We start from the raw sequence: 23,295 nt of genomic DNA on the forward strand, positions 1-23,295 counted from the left end.
TAAAATATATGTGTGAGAGGGTGGGGGGGGGGGTTCATAAACACATTAAAACTTTTACAGGGTTTTCATATCAATGAGTACTCAACCCCAACGTAAATGAGCAACGTAAGAATAGGTTCAGAATCATCTCCCCTTGAAGTAAAGAAAAATATGAAATTACGCTTACAAGATGAAGCAGATTTTTTAAAACCTACACAGTTCTGTTCCATTAATGAAAACTGCACATGGATGCCAGTAAAAAAAAAAGGAAACCAATGTAAATAAAATGAACTATGAAATATTTGGGGGTTACAACACAAAATCATAGATAATGGTTATTTGGGGGTTATAACACAACATCATAGATAATGGTTATCTTGGGGTTATAACACAAAATCATAGATAATGGTTATACCAGTATCTTTTTCTATTTTGTTTAAACTAATAGGCCAATGTATTAATATTTACAATAGAAAAAAAATCGTTCCATGTAACTTCATTGAGTGCCTTTTACACTGAAATTCCCGACGCCCTTTGATGCTTTGCATCAATACTTATCTTGTACTATATTTCAAACAGATTTCGGCTTCACACTGTGAATTTTCACATAGAATGAAATATTCAATATTTGACATCTGGCTTTACTCTTGACACATGTTTACATGTACAAGTATTAATTACAAATGTATAAAGAATTTAGCTACATGTATTACTGCAGCCTTAAGCACACATACCTCAAGCCTGGAATTTTTGGATGTTCTCTCTAGGTGATCTTGAGCCATACTACTGTATTAAAAAAAAATACTATGTACATGCATTAAACAAAAACAACAACATTTTAACAGTTAGGTGATGAGACAAGAGGCATGACATTAAATGTATTTAACAGATACTGTACGTGTATTTATATAGAGGATATTTGTTGGATTCTGTGGATTATCAATTTAAATTCATGAGTGATCTTCTAAGAAAATATATATTTTCTATGATCATGAGTGAATTAAAATCGATATTCCACCGAATCCAACACATTTTCTTTTTATTTTATGCTTTTTTCACAGTTTATATACATTGTTAAAGAGTTTAACTAAAGAATTTCGCTGGGATAATGACATCATTTGTCAAAAAAATGACGTCATTTCACAGTAAATAGATATTATTCACTGTTAATTTTCACTGTTTGAAACAGTGAAATTATCAGTTTAAATTCACTGATATTTCTCTATAAACCACAGGAAAGCATAAAATAAAAATAATTATTTCTAAACAAACGGTTTCAAACAATAAGTGTTATTTCTAAACTAGAAATGGCGCGGCAGAGGCCGACGCCTATCCCCACGCCGAATGTTTGACCTAGGTGTGCCCCAGGGTTGGTAATGGGGCCATGCATAGCTGAGATTGACCGTATTGTCATAAGAGAAGTTCATCATCAATTAGAAGTGAATTGGTGTAGAAATGAAGAAGTTATAGTAAAAGGCAATTTTGGGTGGGTGTGACATATGTGGGCAGGGCGCCCCAGGGTTGGTAATTGTGCCATGCATAGTTGAGATTGACCGTATTGTCATAAGAGAAGTTCAGTATCAATTTGAAGTGAATCGGTGTAGAAATGAAGAAATTATAGTAAAAGGCAATTTTGGGCAGGTGTGGTCTATGTGGGCGGGGCCCCAGGGTTGGTAATGGGGCCATGCATAGTTGAGATTGACCGTATTGTCATAAGAGAGGTTCAGTATCAATTTGAAGTGAATCGGTGTAGAAATGAAGAAATTATAGTAAAAGGCAATTTTGGGTGGGTGTGGTCTATGTGGGCGGGGCGCCCCAGGGTTGGTAATGGGGCCATGCATAGTTGAGATTGACTGTATTGTCATAAGAGAAGTTCAATATCAGTTTGAAGTGAATCGGTGTAGAAATGAAGAAATTATAGTAAAGGCAATTTTGGGTGGGTGTGGTCTATGTGGGCGGTGCCCCAGGGTTGGTTATGGGGCCATGCATAGTTGAGATTGACCCTATAATGTCATAAGAGAAGTTCAGTATCAATTTGAAGTGAATCCGTGTAGAAATGAAAAAATTATAGTAAATGGAATTTTTTGGTGGGTGTGGCCTATGTGGGCGGGCGCCCCAGGGTTGGGATTGGGGCCATGCATAGTTGAGATTGACCCTAATGTCATAACAAAAGTTCAGTATCAATTTGAAGTGAATCCGTGTAGAAATGAAAAATTTATAGTAAATGGAAATTTTTGGTGGGTGTGGCCTATGTGGGCGGGGCGCCCCAGGGTTGGGAATGGGGCCATGCATGGTTGAGATTGACCGTATTGTCATAAGAGAGGTCCAGTATCAATTTGAAGTGAATCGGTGTAGAAATAAAGAAGTAAATGTAAAATAACCTAAAAAAATGAGTGATAATTTCTGACGCGGCCCCACCCCAACCGCTATAACTTTTGACCCAGGGGTCAGATCAAAATTCCAAATAGTGCAGGGTCGCACATATGCTCATAGCTACCATGTGTGTAAGTTTCAAGGTTCTAGTGCTTTTAGTGAAGAAGGAGATAGTGGCCAGGACGGACGGACAGACAGACAGACAGACAGACGGACGGACGGACGGACGGACGGACGGCGGAGATAACCACAATATCCCCACCTTTTTTTCAAAAAGCGTGGGGATAATGACCCTCTGTCATAGTTGTTAATATAATCCAGTAGGGTCTTTTTAACTTGATAATTGTTGAATTAATTTGTTTAACAAAAATCATATTTTCAATTATTTAAAACATACAATGTAGCTTTCTGGCCATTTACTATCATTTGATTTAGCTTAAATATTATGCTCTTATATGGCACTTACATGACATTGATTTGTTTCACCAAACCTGAGAATTTCACTCCATTAGTCCATACGATAGAAAATAAGGAATTTTAATTCTGTTAAAATACAAAGGCAATTAGTTACATTGAGTCTTTATATTTTTGCCATTCTGGAAAAGGCCTTTTATGAGTTAAACTTTTAAGTGCTTACATGCATTTGTGTACTCTATTATAAAATAATTCAGGTAAAACAGATGCAAATTCATTAAAGTAACATTACTATTCAAAATCAACGAAAAATTTCGTACAATATTTCATACAATAAAGCTAAACAATTAAAAATCATTGTTCCTTATGGCAATTGCCGAAATTTCAACACCAGATGTGGTCTTGTAAAATAGATGTTTGTGGATACAAAATGCTCGTTTTTATTATGGTTTTAATATTGTACCATTTTAGTGTTTGTGTGTCGTATGAATAGATAATTCGCAGGAAATTAGCATGGAATTTATTGTGGTCACAAATAAATAAAAACGAGCATTTTGTATCTACAAAAATCTATGTAATCATACCACATCCACCGTTGAAATTGTGGCTATTGCTATACTGATTGTTTAGGTGTAAACTTTATTTTACGAAATACTTAACGAAATTTTCGTTGATTTTGAGCGTTTTAGAGACTTTAAGAAGTTATGTCTTTTAAACTCTCCCATATATATTTGATATATATTCTTATACTATTCTTATATAAACTGTTCGCCGAGGTCATTAACACGAGTAAGAATGGTGGAACTTGATAAAAGTTATTCAGTTGCATCACTTAAACAACGAATAAAACTAAGTCTATAACAAAATATGCCTGTGTTAATACGGTAATGTAATGACTCGCCCCCTTAGCGACTTGCCCCATAACGACTCGCCCCATGTTTTATTACGATTCGCCCCACCTTTATAACGACTCGCCCTACTTATAAAACGACTCGCCCTATCAAAATAAAATGTTATATCATATATGTTAACACGAATGAAATCAATTCAGAATATGAATTTAAGGATAGGCAAAGTTTGATAACCATCGTGATTCGGTTTAACACCATTATCAGCCCTATATTTAACTAAAATATACATTAATTATTGAAATTCTAGACACACTGTTAATATCACTGTATTTATCATTGAGATAAAACTTATGTGGATAAAGCATAAAAATATGGCATCGTCCAGAACTTACAAAAACTGAATATGAACTTCTGTACACGACATGTCTAGAGAGTAAATATCTACATTTAATTTATTATTGTAGCGGTGCTTCCATAGAGGGCTGGAACGGTGTTGTGATAGTATAATAAAGTGTGTTTAGACCGAAAAATGCCCCCCAAAAAAGTTTTAATATAATAATAGTAACAAGGGTTTCAACTCAATTTTTTTTATTTTCTGACAGCTATCAATCAAATTCAGTTGCATTGCCAAAACATAATACAAATCAACCACTATGTCATGTAGACGTAGCTAACACTCAATTGTCATTTTTGTTTACTCGACCGAGAAGTCGCAACACGGCATATTTTTTTGGCATTTTCGGTCCAAAAAACACTTTATTATACTATCCCAATACCTATGGGTGCTTCTATGAAAAATCTTATTTGGAATTTGCATATTATAAATGTGTGAATCAAAACATTATTAAATATTCAATTTGTAGCAGGCGACACAACAATAGGGATCATGAAACGTCAATACTTAGCTTTATTTAATGTATTTTTATACATGTATGTACAGTAACAATATTACCATAAAGCATGAATTTTGTGATATTTAAGGACTATTTGATATCGGCACATTTGTTTCATGTCATACTTTCCTTTATATTAATTAAACAAGAGGACCTGAGATAACAAGATATTATTGGTCATACATGCCAGAATTTTTCAGGTCCAAATCGGGACTTTCCATAAAAAATTGTCGGGACATTTGACCAAAAAGCAGGACACCTGAAACGATCAATCATTCCACATTTTGTTAAGTCAATAGTCAGTGTATTACTTACAAAAACTCTAAATTTCTGCCCAATACTGACGAAATGTGTGTTCAGAATTTCGTGAACACAGAGTAAACACACTCCATAAACTGAAATGAGGGGTATATACCTGTGTGCCTCGATTTTACATCCAATTGGTACAAGGATATTCCCCTTTCTATACATAGATGGTGACGTCACTACATTATTGTAAGACTGGTGTGTACACAATGGGATACCCCCTTGAACACATGTCAATCGTGTGACACGATGTGAGCGCATCGAGTACTGTTCTTATTCAATCAATCGTAAATTAACTCTGAATTTTGATTGATGCAATATGTACAAACTATTTTCTGAAAATAAGTCGAAAACAAAAGGTAATTTGTGAGAAACATCAATGTGAATTGGTCAGCATTCAGTTTGGTTGATGTACAAAATCGGTGTTTTGAAAGGATTTAAAACCTTATGTTTTATAATACACAGGATAATTAGAGCTTTCGATTAACGATTCACCAACAGCCCGATTCGATTCAAATTGGATTTCAGACAGTCCGATACCGATTGTTTCGATTCAATTCATATTTCAACCAAGCTTTATCATTTATTCAATCTTCTGCTTCAAAATAAACATTTCTGTTCAAATGTGTTGCATAACTAGATATCTTGGGCATTTGTGTGTTTGTTAGATATAGTTTGGTTGGTTCAACAGTGTTTAAAAAAAAAAAAAGTGGGTTAAATTAACATTTGTAAGAAATATTTAGCAAGAAACTGCCAATTTTCTGACAAACTATGTCAATATTTTAATAAAACACATAAAAGAGAATAGCAAATGAGGAATTCAATATTAATATCAATAAACTTCTGACTAAAAGATTGTGTTGACTACACAATAATATAATAAATAAATACATAATAATAAGGCTGGCGACTTGAGTAGTTGCACTGGTGCTACCTTCTGCTTAATCAACGTTATGTTTGCATTTGACATGTTGAATTAGATTAGTGGTTGAGCCGGACTTAGGGTACGCCACATCCACGAAGCACAGTTTATACGTAGCTTTATCGGGAGGGCTACCAGCCCGAAACCCAAAATACTGCCATACCTTTGATTTTAGCTTCTTAGGCGCATCTGATAATTTCAATTTGTCGGCCACAACTTGTTCAGCCATTTTGACGCTTTTTCCAAAAGTAGACCGTAACGCACTTGATTGGATGACTAAAGTAATAAGTAACCAATTGCGCGTGTCGTAATCACAGGTAAAGATAAAACCTTTACCTTCCCGTATCAAATAGTCAGAGTACAGCGCACTTTACGTATCTATATTTATATGTTAAAGAATCGAATCGAATTTGGTAGGGTTGATATCGTAATCGAATCGACGCATTTAAAACTTATTTTCGATGCATCGGATCGAATCGTTGCAGCTCTAAGGATAATAGTATTGTTTGACTTGAATAGGCCATAAAATACAAACCCAGGTGGTATTAATTTCTGTACGATACATCTTTCGATAGCAATTAGCAACCCCTATCATAAAAACACCATGGTGTGAATGCTGATTAAATCAACAAGTTGCCGATAAATCGCTGATAAGGTGTCAAAAACAACACTGGTGCACTCAAGTAGTAGAAGTTGTTAATTGGGGGCAATAAAGGGATTAGAGATGGTAAGTTTTAGCCAGAAAGAGCTCAAAAAGCGAATTTTATTGGGAAATTATGAGCACGTTGTGCTCAGGTGAGCTAATAAAAACAGTGTCATTGTTATTGCTTGTGATAAAAAAATAATAATGGAGGACGCGTGCCTATTTGGTGGGAAGGCCGTCCGCTCCTTGCGGCATGGCATCACGTGTGAGGTCTGCGATAGATGGCAACATTGCACATGCAATACAGGTGTCTACGCAAACTGACTAGCTAAGATTTACGACATATAAATTATTTTCCTATGAAAGCTTGAACATATATTAACATAGTAAAATCGTTGACATGGTTATAATTTGCCAATTTTTCATTTTATTGTCAGTTCAAATCTTACAGACACAATTCTCCTGTAAGATTTTTTTATATTTAAAATCTTAAATTTACCATTTATAATCTTAAATCTACCTATTTGTCTCACGTGTATTTAACAACCTGATAAAGATCATAAAACCTGGCATAGGTGTGGTTGTGCTAGACAATGGCTTCATTCGATAATGAATAAAGGGGTAGGAGTTATTAAAGAAAACATTGAACATCTGTTCAATGCATTAACGATGTGTATCACAACAGGAACAAGTGTATGCTGTCGATTAAAATAAAAAAATGTTACTTTGATTGCTTACGAAAATTAATTGATAATTGTCTATGAAACAATAATAGTTTTGTTCAGAAGTGTCAATTATAATTATTATGTTATGACACAGACTCTAGATGTCAATAAACGCTCCGTTGCTATGATTATGATGATAATGATTAATTATTATGATGATGATGTTATTCATAGCCGTCTCAGACTCTTGTATCTAGTCTATAATAACGCCCCATTTCCACGACATAGTAACCTGAAGCAAAAGACAATAGATTCTTTTTTTCAAAAAGAATAATCTTCAATAAAAATAATATAATGCTGTAATAAACAATATTCCACAGTTTTAAAGAGTATATCAACACACATATTTTCAACGATTTATTCAAATAAAAAATGGGGCCGAAAAAGCCTGATACTTGGAGATATTTTTCCGTACCCACCCACTTTTGAATGTTTCGTTTTTGTTTAAGCACAATAAAATCGAAATAAAGCATAAACATGACCAAAATTGAATCAAAGATCCTAGGCTATTAACAAATTAAAAAATTCCTACCATATAAGCTATGATGGGGCGAGTCGTTATATAAGTGGGGCAAGTCGTTATATAGGTGGGGCGAATCGTTATAAAACATGGGGCGAGTCGTTATAGGCTAGTCAATATAGCCGTAAATAGCATCAAACCTCGAATTAATTGCAAAAGAAATGTTTTTTTTGCATTTTGATTAAGGATAATATCTAAATAACCACAGAAAAAAGTTGCAGTCTGAAATATGGTGGGAAATGTCTTAAAATCGTGTTTTAGTAGACCCAATGTCACGATTTCATTTGTAACTAAAAAAATACAACACCTGTTCATATTACAAGCATACACCACAATCACAATATTCAAAAACATTTTTACACATATGATGGTATGCAAAATGCTTTTTTGAAACAGTTTATATTATAAAGGATCAATATTTAAAGATAAAATAGTATGTTTTATAAGGATCGGGTCAAAATACCCCACCCACAACTTTTAGCATTGGAAATCATTCATTTCAACATCTATTTCAGGTCTTTACGAGGCAATTACACTTTTATTGTTCGTTTCATCCTATGGTGTTGGTGCTCACTAGAATCGTCTCATGGTGTAGTTTGGTAAAGCGTTCAGGGAAAGTTAATATACGTTTTCAGTGTCAGAAAACATATCGTCCATTTCGTGTTCTTCTATGATTCGGGAATTTGAACAGCTCGTTCCCCGACATTCTCCACATCCCAATGAACAATCTAGCCCAAGTTTTCTACAAGAACAAATATTCCAGGGCAGGGGGAGTTGTGTTTTGATTGGCACTAAAACTCCATCAGAAACCTCTCAGCCCCATTCTTCCGGTTGGAGAATAGCAGTTGATGTCCAGTTTTGTAGCTGGAAGTTCACGCGAAGCAAGTGGAATATTGCTGCAGAAGATGTTGGAGATAAACTTTGAACTTGAACAACAGTGGTACTTCGCATTACTTGCGAAGAAAAACGTTTGAAATGTTCATTGTTAAGAGTGCTATTTAAATCACCCTCAAGAACTGATTATACTGCCTTTTCTCCAAGTTCTATTATTTACTCCTTCGTTTGGCTGACGACGAAACGTGATGCAATTTCCTGAAAGGTTTTATTCTTTTGAAAAAATTTGAGTGCTGATGTCTTCCCTACGCCTAATATCTGTAAGGTAGTGTCGCACCCTGTTAACGCGTGTAAAAAGGGTAGCAACTGCATATTTGCCTTGTCAATATAGTTTGGGTTTTATGCATGTCCAACACTTTTGGGGATTTCATTGAAGTACTGTGTTTGTCTGATCTGAAATAAATATGTTTTGATTTATCACTGACATGATAACATAACAGCACAAGAAAGTCTGTCTCCTCACCTTCTTAGATCTAAATGGAGTATTGAATGTAAAGTTCACATTGGTGTCAATTGTGCCTCTACTTCGACGATGGTGTGTTATATCCTTTGTTGATGGTCCGTTAGAATACCCATCGAAAACCACAGTAGTGAATTGATGTGGATATCTCTGTGAAATATGGTTGAAGTATTTTTCGCAAATCGACATGAACGTACTATTTTTTTACCAAGGGATCTTCTTCCGCCGTCTAAAACATACGACATGTTGGGATCATCTGTTGTTCCTGATGGTTCTGTTGTTTTGGAACAATCTCCAAATTTCCAAATGGCATCAGCCAGCATGGACTTCTGAGGGACACGAGGTAATCCATCATTGTCAAACAATGAAGAAGGGATACTGCATAGCTCGTATTTGAATATTGATGACAGATCTTCCACATATCTATCAGCCACTGCAGTTATTCTTTGAAAAAGAAGCTAAGGATCTATTTGTATTGTGCCATCGCTGACCTTCCGAGACATTTTGTCATGCATCGTTATTACTTGTTTCGATCTTTTGAAGGAATAAGTGAGCACTGTTTTTCCTGTCATATTGCTAACGATGTCTTTGCAAAACTATTTGCAGTTTCAACGTTCACTCTTCCGTCAGCCGGAACACCAGTTTCAATGTTTCTTAAGTTTGAGTCCGATTCATCAAACGGTGAATGATCATTCAGAAAGCGTACTATTTCTTTAGAATCCCTTTCATCTCTGGTGGACCTTGACTTTCCCTCTTCTTTATGTTGATCACTAGTCTCATAGTCAGTCTTTGAGAATTGCTGCACTGCATTGTTCATTTTGGCGTTTGCTGGCATTGACACCCACAACGCTCTTTGTTCTTCTGTCATACCCCGTCCTCTTGTTAAGCCTCCTGAGGTTTTCAACAATCTCATTAACACTTGTTCTATTGTTAGATCTGTTGACAAACCAGCCCAATATCTGTCACTACGTTTAATGCAATGGAATCCATTGAGAAATTGCTGATAAACAATAGGATTCACCTCTTCCAGTTTCATCATTTTCTGTAGGTAAATATGTGCCGATTTTAAATACAAATTATGGCCCAAGGCTGCAAAATATGGCAACATTTCCTTCAGTGTTTTGAGATGACATACCCAATCCCCTGTCCTTTCGGCTCTTATGAATTGTTGCATGATAGAAACCATATCCATGTATTGGAACCACAATGCTGATGTCTTTTTGTGCTTCAATTTCATCCTGACAGCCATCAAATTCTCCTGAATCTCTTTGAAACTAAAACTTTTGCGCACATCGTCTTTAGATATTTGATGATTTTGAAGTTTATCATACAGATCATCCAGATGGTCTAGTATTTCGGCTTTGTAAGACACGCCTGGTAACTCGGAAAGGATAAGGTCTGTATTTGAATGCATTGGTTGTTCCTCATCACATCTCTTTGTTTCATTAATCTTCAGTTGATTTGGGAAAATTGTAATGTCATCCGATGATTTTCTCTCTAAAGGTAAGTCTACTCCAAATGATTTTAAAATTAGTAGCGCATGAAGTGCATTGTCAACAAGAAATTGTCCCCTGGTTGCTCTACTAACAGCCCATCCCATCATCATGTGGGTGACAGCATTTCCAGCATAAAAAGTTTGTAAAACTTCTTGTAGCCCTGAGCCGGACATTAAATGACCGATACAGCCGAGAAAACTCATCCATGAAACGCTCCCAACCTTAGAACTACGTGCTTCAATCTACTTTTGCTGTCAACGCATTCAATTATGTGGGTTGCCTTTTGAAATAATGGTTGGTCAAAAGTGAGTACTGGAGTATCATTGTACCTATGAGGTTGATCTGTGACGTAATGTAAAGTAGAATGTATGCATGATACATCACTTGCATCCATGTCAATCATAGGCAGGAAAGTGATACTTGCTTTCCCGGGGTATGTGCAATTTCCAGGTTGGTCAAACAAGTGCATAAAACCAGACCAACTAGGTTTTGATGGTTTCAATGTCCAAATAACTTTTGAAAATGCATCAAATTGCACTACAGCTTGTTCTATTGACAATAACTTCATCTCAACTTCTTTTTCACAAAACATTGTACTCTGGAAAAGGCAGAGACTTTCCAGAACAAAATTCTTGTTTTCTTCAGACGAAGCTATAGCTGAAAATGTTGGATAAAATTTCTTGTTTGGTTGTACAAGATCAATGTCATGTTTAATAATTTTAGCTGCAGCCATAAGCACCTTTTGTCTTTTCGCCTGCTCTGAAACTTGGGATCCTGATTTTGCTGTTTCATACAAGATTTCAGCTGCAGTTTGTTTAACGTTAAAGTGTCCTCTTTTCCTGTTATAGTATTTATTGATAGCCTTTCCCCAAAATGGTCAATTAATTTCTTCTTTAAATATTTACTTGAATAGGTTCTTTCTCCACATTGCTCTTCCATAACACTAACAAGATTACCAAGGGAAAATACCCATCCAACATTTTCCTCTATAAAGGAAACAACTGTTTTAAAACCCTCATCCGTATCTATACAGTCTGGTCTACCTGCAAACTTTTTACTTGGACTTGCCTCGCAATCTGCAAACGGTTTAGGAATAGCGCGGTTAGTTCTGAAATTTACATTACAGTTTTGATGATACAATGCATCTGCTGCTGGTAGGTCAATCACTGAGATGCAATTCTATGGAGTTTTTCCTGTGACCACTCATCATCTCTTTCAGCACATTTTTCCTTTATTTTATTTTGAAAGTCACAAGTGCAAACAGCATAAACATCAATGCTTCTTTTTTTGTTTGTGATTTTTGCATCTTTCCCACAAAGCAGACATTTGTTCTTAAAATCAAATGAATAGGAGGACCTTGTTGATGCAGAAGTCTTATTATTAGTTGGATCTTGTTGTTTTACATTTCATGTATGAATGTATTGTCTACGGCACTTTGTATGTACTACACACCCTTCACTAACATTAACGTTACATTCTTTTCTTCTTAAACAGGCTTGGTTTGTAGCTCCTTTTTCTCCAATTTTTACAGTTGATGCTCCATCCAAAGGCAGGTCACAAATAGCGCAATTGGGAATCTTCATCTGAAATGTAAAATATGTATTTGTGTTATAACAGATTCATCTAAAAGCAGTTTGTACACATATCCACATACCTGTAAAGGATAAATTTACTCATAATGAATAAATAAAGCTAAAAAAATAAAAACATATTTATACCAAAATAATCGTTTTTTTATGTACATTATGGTACTTCGACGCTTCCGTATTTTTTTGCTGCAAAAAATCCGTGTGACATCATTGATTTAAGCGAACATATTTTCTTTAATAAAACACAGTTTACCTCGCATTTTAATTTCTTTAAATACTACAAATGTTTCCTTTTATATTATATGCAAGCAAGATTCATGTTAAATATTGTTTTATTTGTATAAATTGCTCTTTGTCATAAAATCAATATTGGCAAAAAAGTTCAATGTCATTGAACGTATATTTGCGATTTTAGAGCAAATAAGTACCTCTTATAGTGTTTAATCAATGTAAATGTGCAAATATTACTCACTTGTTCGTTTTTCTGACATCTTTCTGAGATATTATCGAAATAACGTATCGAAGTATTTGCTCACATCTTTAGTTTACATTTTTTGTGCATGCAAACTATAACGGAGGTTGAAGAGTTTTCTCTACGGTGTAAAATAAGTGCCATAAATTGTTGGGTTTTTTTTACCCGATATTCACCAAATATAATCGCTAATATCTCATTTAGCCCAACATTCTCAAGTTGCAACTTTTTCATAGTTCATAATACATAGTTATTAACTATTAGTTAAGCTACCGTTAGAGGCCAATATTAATTCTTTTGCAATTCATGATTTTGACATTGTTAAATCAGGCGTAAGGAGACTGACGAGATAACGCGAGATTTGGGGGGGGATTGCGGATTTATTACTAATAAAAACAATCATTATTTTTATTATAACGTTCAACAGCCATCTGCTCGTTAATAGTTCAGTACCATTGTAATTAACAGCGCCATAATTAACTACTGACAAAAATAACAAGATTATACCTTAATTACTGTACTGTGTGCAGAAACCTGTCAGAAATTAAAACAACCCTAGAATATTATAATTTTTGATTGCAAGTAAATTTAAACCCACCCACATATTAAAAAATAAACATTTTTTCATTATATTAGCTCATTTTTCTAAATTTTCAGAAATAAAAACCAATTGGTATTTGCACATTTCAGTGCACATAAGACTACTTTATTGTTAAATATGTTTGATTTGTAAATTGTATAATAATCTATATATTTTTATTATTTATGTTGCAAGCCTAACTTGTTGTGCTTTTAAAATACATAAAAATCAAATTGTTGACAACTATAATATGATTTAAGATCATTATTAAGCAAAAGTAAGTCCAATTCCAAGCTTACCCCCGGCCAGCTTAACCGGTAGAGTGCTGATCTCTGACTCACTCATGGGTTGGCAAGTTTAAGCCTCAACTCGGGTTCATCTCTTAGAAATAATTACACCTTAGGCTACCCTGTCTGTAACCAAATTGCAGTTGAGGGTCACCGGCATACATGTATCAAATACAATGTATGTGCTTATGTTAACATTTCCTGAAGATTCAACCACTGAGCAGGATTACTAAGTTAACCCATTTTATGAATGAAAAAAAAATATATACTATTAGATGTATCCAAAAAGACAAACCAACTAGTACCTACTAGTACTATCATAAGGAACATCATCCATAAACATCTATACTTCAAGGTCTTTTGGCTCTGCTACATCAACAGGAATTAGCGTTCGGTTAACGTTTTCTGTGTTAATCATAGGAATTACAATTTATAATATTTCATCCCAACAACAAAATCTTTACAATGATAGTAAACATTTTACAGTCAGGTTTTACTTCTATAAGGTTAAAAACTAAATAGCGAATCAGTTTTTGAGATGAGCTTGTATCAAACACACACACAAGCTCCTGCACATACACACACTTTAATGAGCAAGATTTTGGAGTGTCACAGTTATTGCTTGTTGGAATGTCTCGGACTAACCAGCATATACAAGCAGTCTTCACTTTAGCATTTTTGAACAACTAGCGGCAGCCCGAATCTGTATGCATTAAATTTAATAGAACAGATTAAAATACCAACTAGCCCGACTATATGAATCTGGAAATTTTAATAGCCCAAATTTAATACATACATGTATCACTATAAGCCCTAGGCTGTCTGGCTAGGGGTAAGTGTCAAGACTGTAAAAGCAATAATTCTTTAAACATTGATACTTGTCTTGTTTTGAACAAATCTGCCATGACGGGTAGTTAATTGGGATAGCCCAACACACAACCAGTTAAAGATGACTGTGATGCAGGTGAAAGTTTCACCCATATGGATATTTAGCCAATGAACATTTGACCAGGGACACTTATTTTAATTCGAAGTAAATGTTTTCTTAGCAGTGTTAATTGTCATGTCAACAAATCACACATGTTTAATATATTAAATGATAACATGACAACATTGGATGTGTAGCAACTTAAACCAACATCCATTTTATTATATTTCTGAATGTGTAGGATATTTTTTAATGTAAGGGTATGTGGTAGACACACATCTTAAGTATCTTTACAGGCCCGTACCCAGGCATTGGGCCCAGGGGCCCGGGCCCCCCCAGCTGGCTGTCGAGTTATGATTTTTTAATAATGGGCCTACTGCAAATTTTCTCACATGAAAGGGCCCACAGTACACTTCCCTGCAATACAAATGTGCAGATTTGTTTTATTGCCCCTGATACACAAGGGGATTAGCGCTAATTTACTCGCCAGTGGAGATAAGCCCCTAGGCATTGTTTTCTTATCACATTGTACACACATCCCCGATCTGTCAATTACCCATTGTGCTCAATGCTTCATCTTTTGATGGTGGGTGTTACACGTCTTTTAATTGGACAAGGAAAGAGAAACAGCGAATGGATGGAACTGATAAGGTCGTAGGTCTGAACGATAATAGTGTTTTCTCTTTTGAATTCAAACCTCCTCTAGAGTCATAGCTTATTAAACATTTCTGTGAAAACTGTCTTGTAGATGATAGACATTTTATAATGAATTTACTTTGAAATTTTATATAGAGGAGGTTTGATTTCAAAGAGAAAATACTGGTAGGTTATATGTCATTTACTGACATATAACCATAGTAGTATTTTCTCTTTGAAATCAAACCTCCTTTACAGTCATACTTTATGTTACATTTCATAATAAAGGTTAATTAGTTTCAAAGGTTGCTTTAACTTCTTTATAAAGTGTAATACATTTCTGAAATCTAAAGCTTTAAACATGTGTGTGAATTTCACACCAAGGGGTCGTTGATAAAGCATGTCACGCTTTTTTTACCATTTTTACCCCTGCATGTCACAAACTGTTACAAAATCTTGGACCCCTTCCCTAAAGTACGTCACAAACTCACACTTTCGAACATTTTTTTAAAATTAATACTTAATTTAAATTTAATCTAAAACTCAATTCACTATTAAACCGTATTAAAATTTCACTTACCGGTAAAAGAACTTTTACATTACAGGCTTTTATAACTGTAGGGTTGTTACGATGAGCAGAATGAATATTTATCCACGTGTTAACCTCAAATAAAAACGAAATTATAATCTAGATTTTCTTTCAACCTTTTACTAACTAAAAATGGAACAGGCCAATTATTTCGTCATTAAAATCTGTGTGGAGGTTGTGCCTATTGAATAAGCCGGCCCAGCCAAGTTGCCTATTAAACATTCGAACAACAGAATCAGGAGATACGCAATTCGTTTTATTTTGACATAAAACTAATTAAAATGTTTCACAAATTTTTGAAAATTATTTTTAAATTCTACTAGAGAAATAATACATAAATTATACATTTAAAAAAAATAAATGTGTGACATCACACATGGCCTGACTCCCCTCCCCCATGTCACAAACTGTCACTTTCTTACTCACCCTCCCCACACCTGGAGCGTGACATACTTTATGGACGGCCCGTAATGGTTAAAGCTTTAGACTTTAGAAAGGTGCTGATTTACTTGTTAGATATCCTTAAATTTATAACACAACATATGTTTCTATATGCATTAAAATTCACCTTGAACAGTGCCTAACAAAAAAAAAAATTCTATTCCCGAGGGGCAACCCCTCCCGCACCCTCCCCGTTTCGGCCCCCCCCAGTCAACATTTCCTGGGTACGGCCCTGCTTTATTTTATTTTTTTCAAAGAACATTATTATGTAACTTTGGTGATGTATAATATTAATTGCAAGAGTTGAGGAAATAAAATTCCAGGTGTAGAAGTCTTGAGCTTGACGCAGAATGAGAATTTTTCCATACCCCACCCGCTTTTGGCATGTTTTGTTTTTACCTACTTAAAAATCGAAATAAAGGCGCATAAACACAAAATAAAGCATAAACATGAGTGACAATTAAATCGAAGATACTAAGCGTATAACAAATAACAAAAAAATCATACCATATAAGTTATATCTGCAAATTATTTGGAAATTATTATATAATTGCATCAACACAGTACTGTATGCAGACGCACTGCAGTAGCTGATCGAGTACCCCCCCCCCCCCCGACCTCACTAAATCCACTCAGAGTTGTAGATTGACTAGCCTATAAACGAGGCGAGTCGTTACTAATTCGTTAATACATACACTGTTGTACTTATATTTGAAAACATTAGACGCCGGACTAAGTGTAGTTGGTCTTTCAACGACTTTCTCACTGGTAACATGTTGACAGCAGTTAGCGCACAAACCGCGATTACACCGGAACTAGTTTTAAAAATGGGCCTCTATCAAAGAGAGTGTCATAGGTTACACTGCACTATAGTAGATTAACAAACATTGGGAGTTGCCGATATGATTAGAAGGCAATGGTAAAGATCAAACGTATATGTCAAATGTTAAATTTGCCAACATTACATGTAGTTTTTGACATAAGTTGAGTTTTGAGGCGAATGCAAAATTAATATGGCATATGTTGGGCCGTCCATATGTGCGCTATGGACACATGTCTTATTTCAATTGTGATGCGGCCATGTAAGACATATTCTCGAATGTCCGGTATGGTAGCCACCAACCAAGCTTTCATGTGTTAAGTGCGTCGCGAATCCTGGTCGCAGAGTCTGGTACAAATAATAGCGGTACCACGACAGTCTCTTTAGAATAATGCCACGTGTGTTTTATAAATGCCTCTGATGCATCTTTGAGAAGTAGACATAAGTTCATGAAGATGAAAGAGTTGTGACCCGATTCTTGTGGTTGTCAGACCCAACGTACCCCGACAGTGAACTAGTGACGGATCGTTCCCGCTTTGTGTTATTCGGCGCTACTTGTTCAACATTCATTTTAAATGCAACGCTTTTGAAACTCGTCATATGAATAGAAAAACAACCCAGCGGCAGTTTCTCTGGCCGTGATTGTCAGAGATCTGTACGTGGACAACGTCATATCAAGTTTTCGCAGCGAAGATGATACCCTCAGCTACTTACGACATGCACGGGTCTTAATAACTGAAGCGGGATTCAACCTTCGATCATGGGCGTCTAACTGTAAAAGTCTAATTGATGTTGACAGGTGCGAAAATGTTCATGATGGAGACAGGCAAGCTAAGATTTTTGGATTGATATGGGACCCAGATAAAGACGTGGTGAAGTGTGTGACCCGTAAGACAGAACCATCCACCACGGCTACAAAACGAACCATTCTTCAACAGACGTCAAGAACTAACGACCCGTTTGGGATGCTCAGTCCCGTTACGGTCAATGCAAAAATACGAGTACAAAATCTATAATGGTGACACATCCCTGCCGGTGGACATTGATGACCAGTGGTCGTCAATAGCGAGTGGCCTCATTCTCGTCTTGAATTCTTCATTCGGCGAAGATACTTTACGAGCCAGACAACCGATGACAACAACACATTACACGTATTCGCAGATGCAAGTATCCGCGCGTATGGAGCCGTTGCCTATGTCACTCCCAGGAGTGAATCCTTTATTGTACTTGCGAAGAACAGAGTACGTCGCACCGTTGAAGGAAATAACACCCCATGACTGGAACTTATGGCAGCTCTCGTCGCAGCTCGCATGGTCCAACACGTCAGAAGCTATACTGGAAGCTATTCCAGTAAAGAAGATCGTGTGTTGGTCCGACAGTCAAAAAGTTTTGCATTGGCTGAATACAGGGAAACCACTTAAGTGTTTCAATTCCAACAGAGTCAAGGAAATCAAGACGCTTGTTCCAGCGTGTGAATGGCGATATTGCCCTGAAGATGACAACCCGGCAGATCTGCAAACACGAGGATCTCAGCGGCTCAACTACAAAGCAGCACGTTATGGATACACGGACCTAGTGTGTTATGCAGCGGTTCCACAGGGACACTCCGGGAACCTTACGTTACTTCCGCCTTCGCTACCGTGATCGACCAAGCAGATAACAGTTCTTCGATTTCTGAAAACAAAGAGACTTGCGGCCAACACAGGCTTATAAATATGCACAATTACAGCAGTTACCAAAAGTTCATTCGAGTGATGATTCGTCAACAACAGTAGACCTACATCACGTGATACGCGCGTTCTGAGGCCATTTACAACAGAAGAATGCAGATTAGCTGAAAGCTTTTGGACACGTTACCAACAACAGCAGAGCTACGTTGACGTCATTAAGGACCTGCGAATGAAGAAGCATGGGCAGTCAATCATACGCCAACTGCGGCTCTCCCTTGATGACGATGGCTGCATTCGTAGTGCCGGAAGAATCCACAACGCCCACTTACCAGAGGCAACGAAGTTTCCGTTGCTGCTGCCACCGAAAGCCCATTTATCAATGCTCATCATAAACGACGCGCACATCAGACAGCTCCATGCTTTTATACGAAAAAACGGTCAATCTTCTACGCAAAAGGTTTTGGATTCCATCTATTCGACAGAGAGTTGGACACATCATACAAAATTGTGTGAACTGTAGAAAAATAACCGGGAAATCATTCACTACGCGGTCCAAACGCCACTTCCGGCGTCAAGGGTCACAGATGTACGATTGCAGTTACTGGTTTTAATAACAGCGGCGCTTTACACGTGAATACGGATCGACGACATCAGCAAAAAGTGTACAGTTGTCTTTTTACGTGCGCAAATACACGCGCTGTTTACCTCGAGATCGTTCCTGATCTAACAGAAGACTCCTTCCTGCTTGCATTCAGACGTTTTGTGAACAGACGGTCGTTACCGCGCATTATTATTTCCGACAACGCAACAACGTTCCACGCAGCAGCTACACATATTGAACGCCTATGTAGCTCAACCACCATTCGAGCAGCATTGACAGAGAAAGAAACGAATTTGCAGTGAATTCCACAAAAAAGCCCCGTGGTACGGTGGCTGGTGGTGGCGGCTTGTCGGAGTTATGAAAACTACCATCAAGAAAGTGCTTGGAATGGCTTCCGTTGACTTCCAGACACTTCAGACAGTGGTAACAGAAGTTGAAGCAATCATGAATGACAGGCCGATTACATACGTCACTTACGGTCGAGTTGATCCAGAACAACTCACACCAGCGCATCTACTCCATGGATAAAGACTGACTGGACTACCATACAGTGACCCTAAAGCCGTTAGTGATAGTTCATACCCCAACGTTACACAGGCTCGCGCGCGTCTTATCGAGCAGAACAATCACCAATGGACTCACGAATATCTGACGTCACTGAGGGAATTCCAAACGAAAGGCGGCAACAACCATCAGACGATACGCTTGGGCGACGTTGTTATCGTGCAGGACGACTTCACATCGCGACTTCAGTGGAACCTGGCTGTGGTAAACGAGCTTCTTTCCGGAAATGATGGGTTGACGAGGGCCGCACGCATTCGTACACCAGGTGCAATCACAACCAGACATATCGTCAAACTATACCCGCTAAAAGTACAATGTGACGACAACTGACTTGTAATTCTGTGCAATCAGAAGTTTAACTCTTTCCAATGGTATACACTTTTGAGGTTTCAAAAATATCAGTAGATTTAATTGTTTTATTTAAATAATCATATTGTTGTAAGTGCTTATTAACATTTCGCGTCCCGAATAATGTTGGGAATTTGGCACGCCATCGTCTGACGCCGCCGCTTGACATCAAATACATGTACGCCATCTTGTTAGTATTGTTTTTTATTATATATTGTTATGCACGGAAAAAGGACGCCATTAAAACGTAAAACACAACGCTAGCATTACTTATCCATTTCACGTAAACATAATCCCTTAACCCATCACAACCTTGCGTCCACATCACTTTAACCATATTGAAATCGTTCAGACAAAATATATAGTATATACATGTAGTTGATAATAGTTTGGTATATTTAAAATAGAAAAAAAGTAATTCTAATACATGTTTGTCCTAATAATTGTATGTTTTATCTCTCAGTAATAATGACATATTTTACGAAATAAAGTGTGACAACGTCCCACTCCTAAAGACGAGCGACTGTCTCGGACTGTTATTACGCAGTCTGAAAACATGTTCGCGTCACTGAATTCACGGTTTAACGAATTCCGAAAAATGATGTCCCACAATCGAAGTTTCTTATACAATATGTTGTCTCTCATGGCAACAATGAATGTGCGTTATTTTTATTTCCATCCACGCGCCTCGCGCGTCTTCAATAAACTATGCCCACGTGCATTTAAAAAAGTTTTCTATTTAAGTCGCGTGTTTCAAATAATAAGCTTTCCCACCTTTGCAGTCAGTTTGATACTAAGCACACATTGTTAAGTGCATGCTGATTAGGAGTTGTAAAATACATTGCAAATGGTTAGTTTTGGTATCAACTTGAAGGTATATTTGTAAGCAATAAGAAAATAAGCCATTTTTGTGCCCTACTTTTTGTGTTGATGGTTCCCGGCTTTGAAAGTAGGTCATACTATTTGAGCCCAAAATGGTGGTCTGCACAGCTGTCAAAACCGGTTTGCCTATTCTAAGATAAATATTTTGAGTAAGCACGAATATAATTTAATGGTATGCATTTTATTCAAAAGATTATGCATTTATCTTTCCAATTATGTATGATGATATAGTGGGTATGCGCATGATCATGGTAAAATTTGATATCGAACTTCAACTATTTTATATGTGATATAGAAGGAAATTAATTGCGCATGCGTAACCTTTAAGCACAACCGGCCAAGTTAGTTGTCTGCAAGAATTTTGACAATTGACCATCAAAAACTCTCTGTATTGCAAAACATAACTGCCAGATGTCATTTTGACCCAAATTAGGGCTGTTTGCAATAAGGTTGCTGCACTTGGGGTCATAAGGGGGGTAAATGCTGGAAAATCACACCGAAACCAGTTCCGGAGACACATTCTAAGACTACTTTAACACTCTGTATTGTTTATCAGTGACATTTTGACATTAATTTGCATCAATCTCAATAATAAACTTAATGCATGTCTTTACTTCATCTGTATTTATTAATATTGTTTACTTTTTTAGCCTTTTACTGTTAAAAATGCCTCCTAAGTTTGGACCGACTCTGCTATCTGCCTTCGCCTTCAACCCCGTCAGGCAGATCTACTCAGAATAACACTATTTTGCCTTATTTTTCTTGTTTGGATATCTTGCAGAGTTTAAGTAAAATCAAGTATTCAGCTGAAAACACAAAAATGATAATAAGAATATTATGCTTTCTTTCCTGGAAGAATGTTGTTGTGATAGACCCTGTGTGAAAAACACCAGGGAATCTGTATTTAAGTGACCTCAATATTATGCATAAACCTTAGTGCGCATTTGTAGGCGGTGTCGAAATGGGTCTTTAGCTCTGCCTGAACTGTCGTACAATTGGTTTACAAGTCCGACTGAAGTGACAGGCCATCACAAACTGTACAGCATGACTGATTCAGAGACGGCCCTCAACACTCGCCCAGTCGTGTCGAGAGGATCGGTGTCTTTGCAGGTAAGTACGCCGTTATTTGCAATTAAATCAATTGTAAAAGGATATTTTTTTATATCCTGGCACACTTTTGTCACCAAAATTCGGAAAATTGGGTGTTTTACATTAACTGCAGCTCTTAAACCACATTTTGTGGCGATAACTTTGCCAGTGTGCCAGACAATGTGATGCCGGCGTGGTGAATTATTCATTTGCAGCAAATAAAGCAACAAATACTATTGAAAGCTTACTCTAATTGTATCTAACTAACATTAGTTGGCACCGTAATCGGTAAATGTGCACAAACAACTTTTTTGTTTTCTCAGATTACACGGAATTGAGTACCCGGGCCAGACTGACACTTTCCGCAGCCTCTCTGAGACGGAACTCGAGCCGAGGAATCATAGGTCAAGGTGTGACAAAAGACTTAAAGCTCATGTCTGACGATGACTTTTTTTAAGTCAGGAAGTCAAGTGTGTTGTTTTTTCATGCAAGCAAGCCCTTTTGTTGGGTCAAATGACATAAGAAATGCTGCTTATACATGGATTTTACCTAAAATGTGTTGTTTTTTTAAAGTTTGTTCGAATCCGGTTCAAAACCTGCTTTGATGCACAAATATTGCCATGTATGATTTTTTCACTTATTAAGTCATATGTTACATCAGCTTTGCCTATTATAATCGAAAGTGATGCTGTGCCAAAATTGTTTTAAAAAGTTTGTTCGAATCCGGTTCAAAACCTGCTTTGATGCACAAATATTGCCATTGATGATTTTTTTCACTTATTAAGTCATGTGTTACATCAGCTTTGCCTATTAGAATCGAAAGTGATGCCTGGTATGGAGTCTAAGTGCTGCATGTATGATATAACCAAGTTCGGCTTTTCTACCTTAATTCTTGACGCGAAACGCTGTTACGCATGGCGCTTTCAACGGCAACTTTTATGAATACATCTGTGTGTAATTGTGCCGGAACTGTGTGATCTTTCTCAAAACAGATTACACCTGTGGGGAAAGTGCCTTTAATTCAAATTTGAAAGGGTTGGGTTCTCTTAAAGGTCACATAACCCCAAACCGGAACTCATGTTTTTAGGGTTACATGCAGTCAGTTTGATACTTAGCACACATTGTTGAGTGCATGCTGCCTAGGATTTGTAAAATACATTGCAAATCGTTAGTTTTGGTATCAACTTGAAGGTATATTTGTAAGCAATAAGAAAATAAGCCATTTATTTTTGTGCTCTACTTTTTGTGTTGATGGTTCCCGGCTTTGAAAGTAGGTCATAATATTTGAGCCCAAAATGGTTGTCTGCACAGCTGTCAAAACCG

The 23,295-nt window shown here is 36.7% G+C and overlaps 1 protein-coding gene across 8 annotated transcripts in view; it reads right to left on the reverse strand.

Moving 5' to 3' along the window:
- Nucleotides 1-23,295, reverse strand: part of LOC127855332 (oxidoreductase NAD-binding domain-containing protein 1-like) — a 336,546-nt gene that overhangs the window by 7,584 nt on the left and 305,667 nt on the right. For 2 of the 8 annotated variants that reach the window (XM_052390819.1, XM_052390817.1), the window contains exons 1-2: nucleotides 16,694-16,820; nucleotides 714-765 (exon numbers count right to left, since the gene is read on the reverse strand). In XM_052390819.1, coding sequence (XP_052246779.1) covers nucleotides 714-765; nucleotides 16,694-16,773 — 132 coding nt within the window. In that variant the 5' untranslated portion in view covers nucleotides 16,774-16,820. Of the gene's footprint in view, nucleotides 1-713; nucleotides 766-5,901; nucleotides 6,008-8,160; nucleotides 12,060-12,537; nucleotides 12,656-16,505; nucleotides 16,524-16,693; nucleotides 16,821-23,295 lie in introns of those variants that run through there. The other 6 variants (XM_052390822.1, XM_052390820.1, XR_008037486.1 and 3 more) reach the window with 5 other exon arrangements.

The sequence above is a fragment of the Dreissena polymorpha genome, chromosome 13, assembly GCF_020536995.1.
Source record: "Dreissena polymorpha isolate Duluth1 chromosome 13, UMN_Dpol_1.0, whole genome shotgun sequence".
NCBI classification, from domain to species: Eukaryota; Metazoa; Mollusca; class Bivalvia; order Myida; family Dreissenidae; genus Dreissena; species Dreissena polymorpha.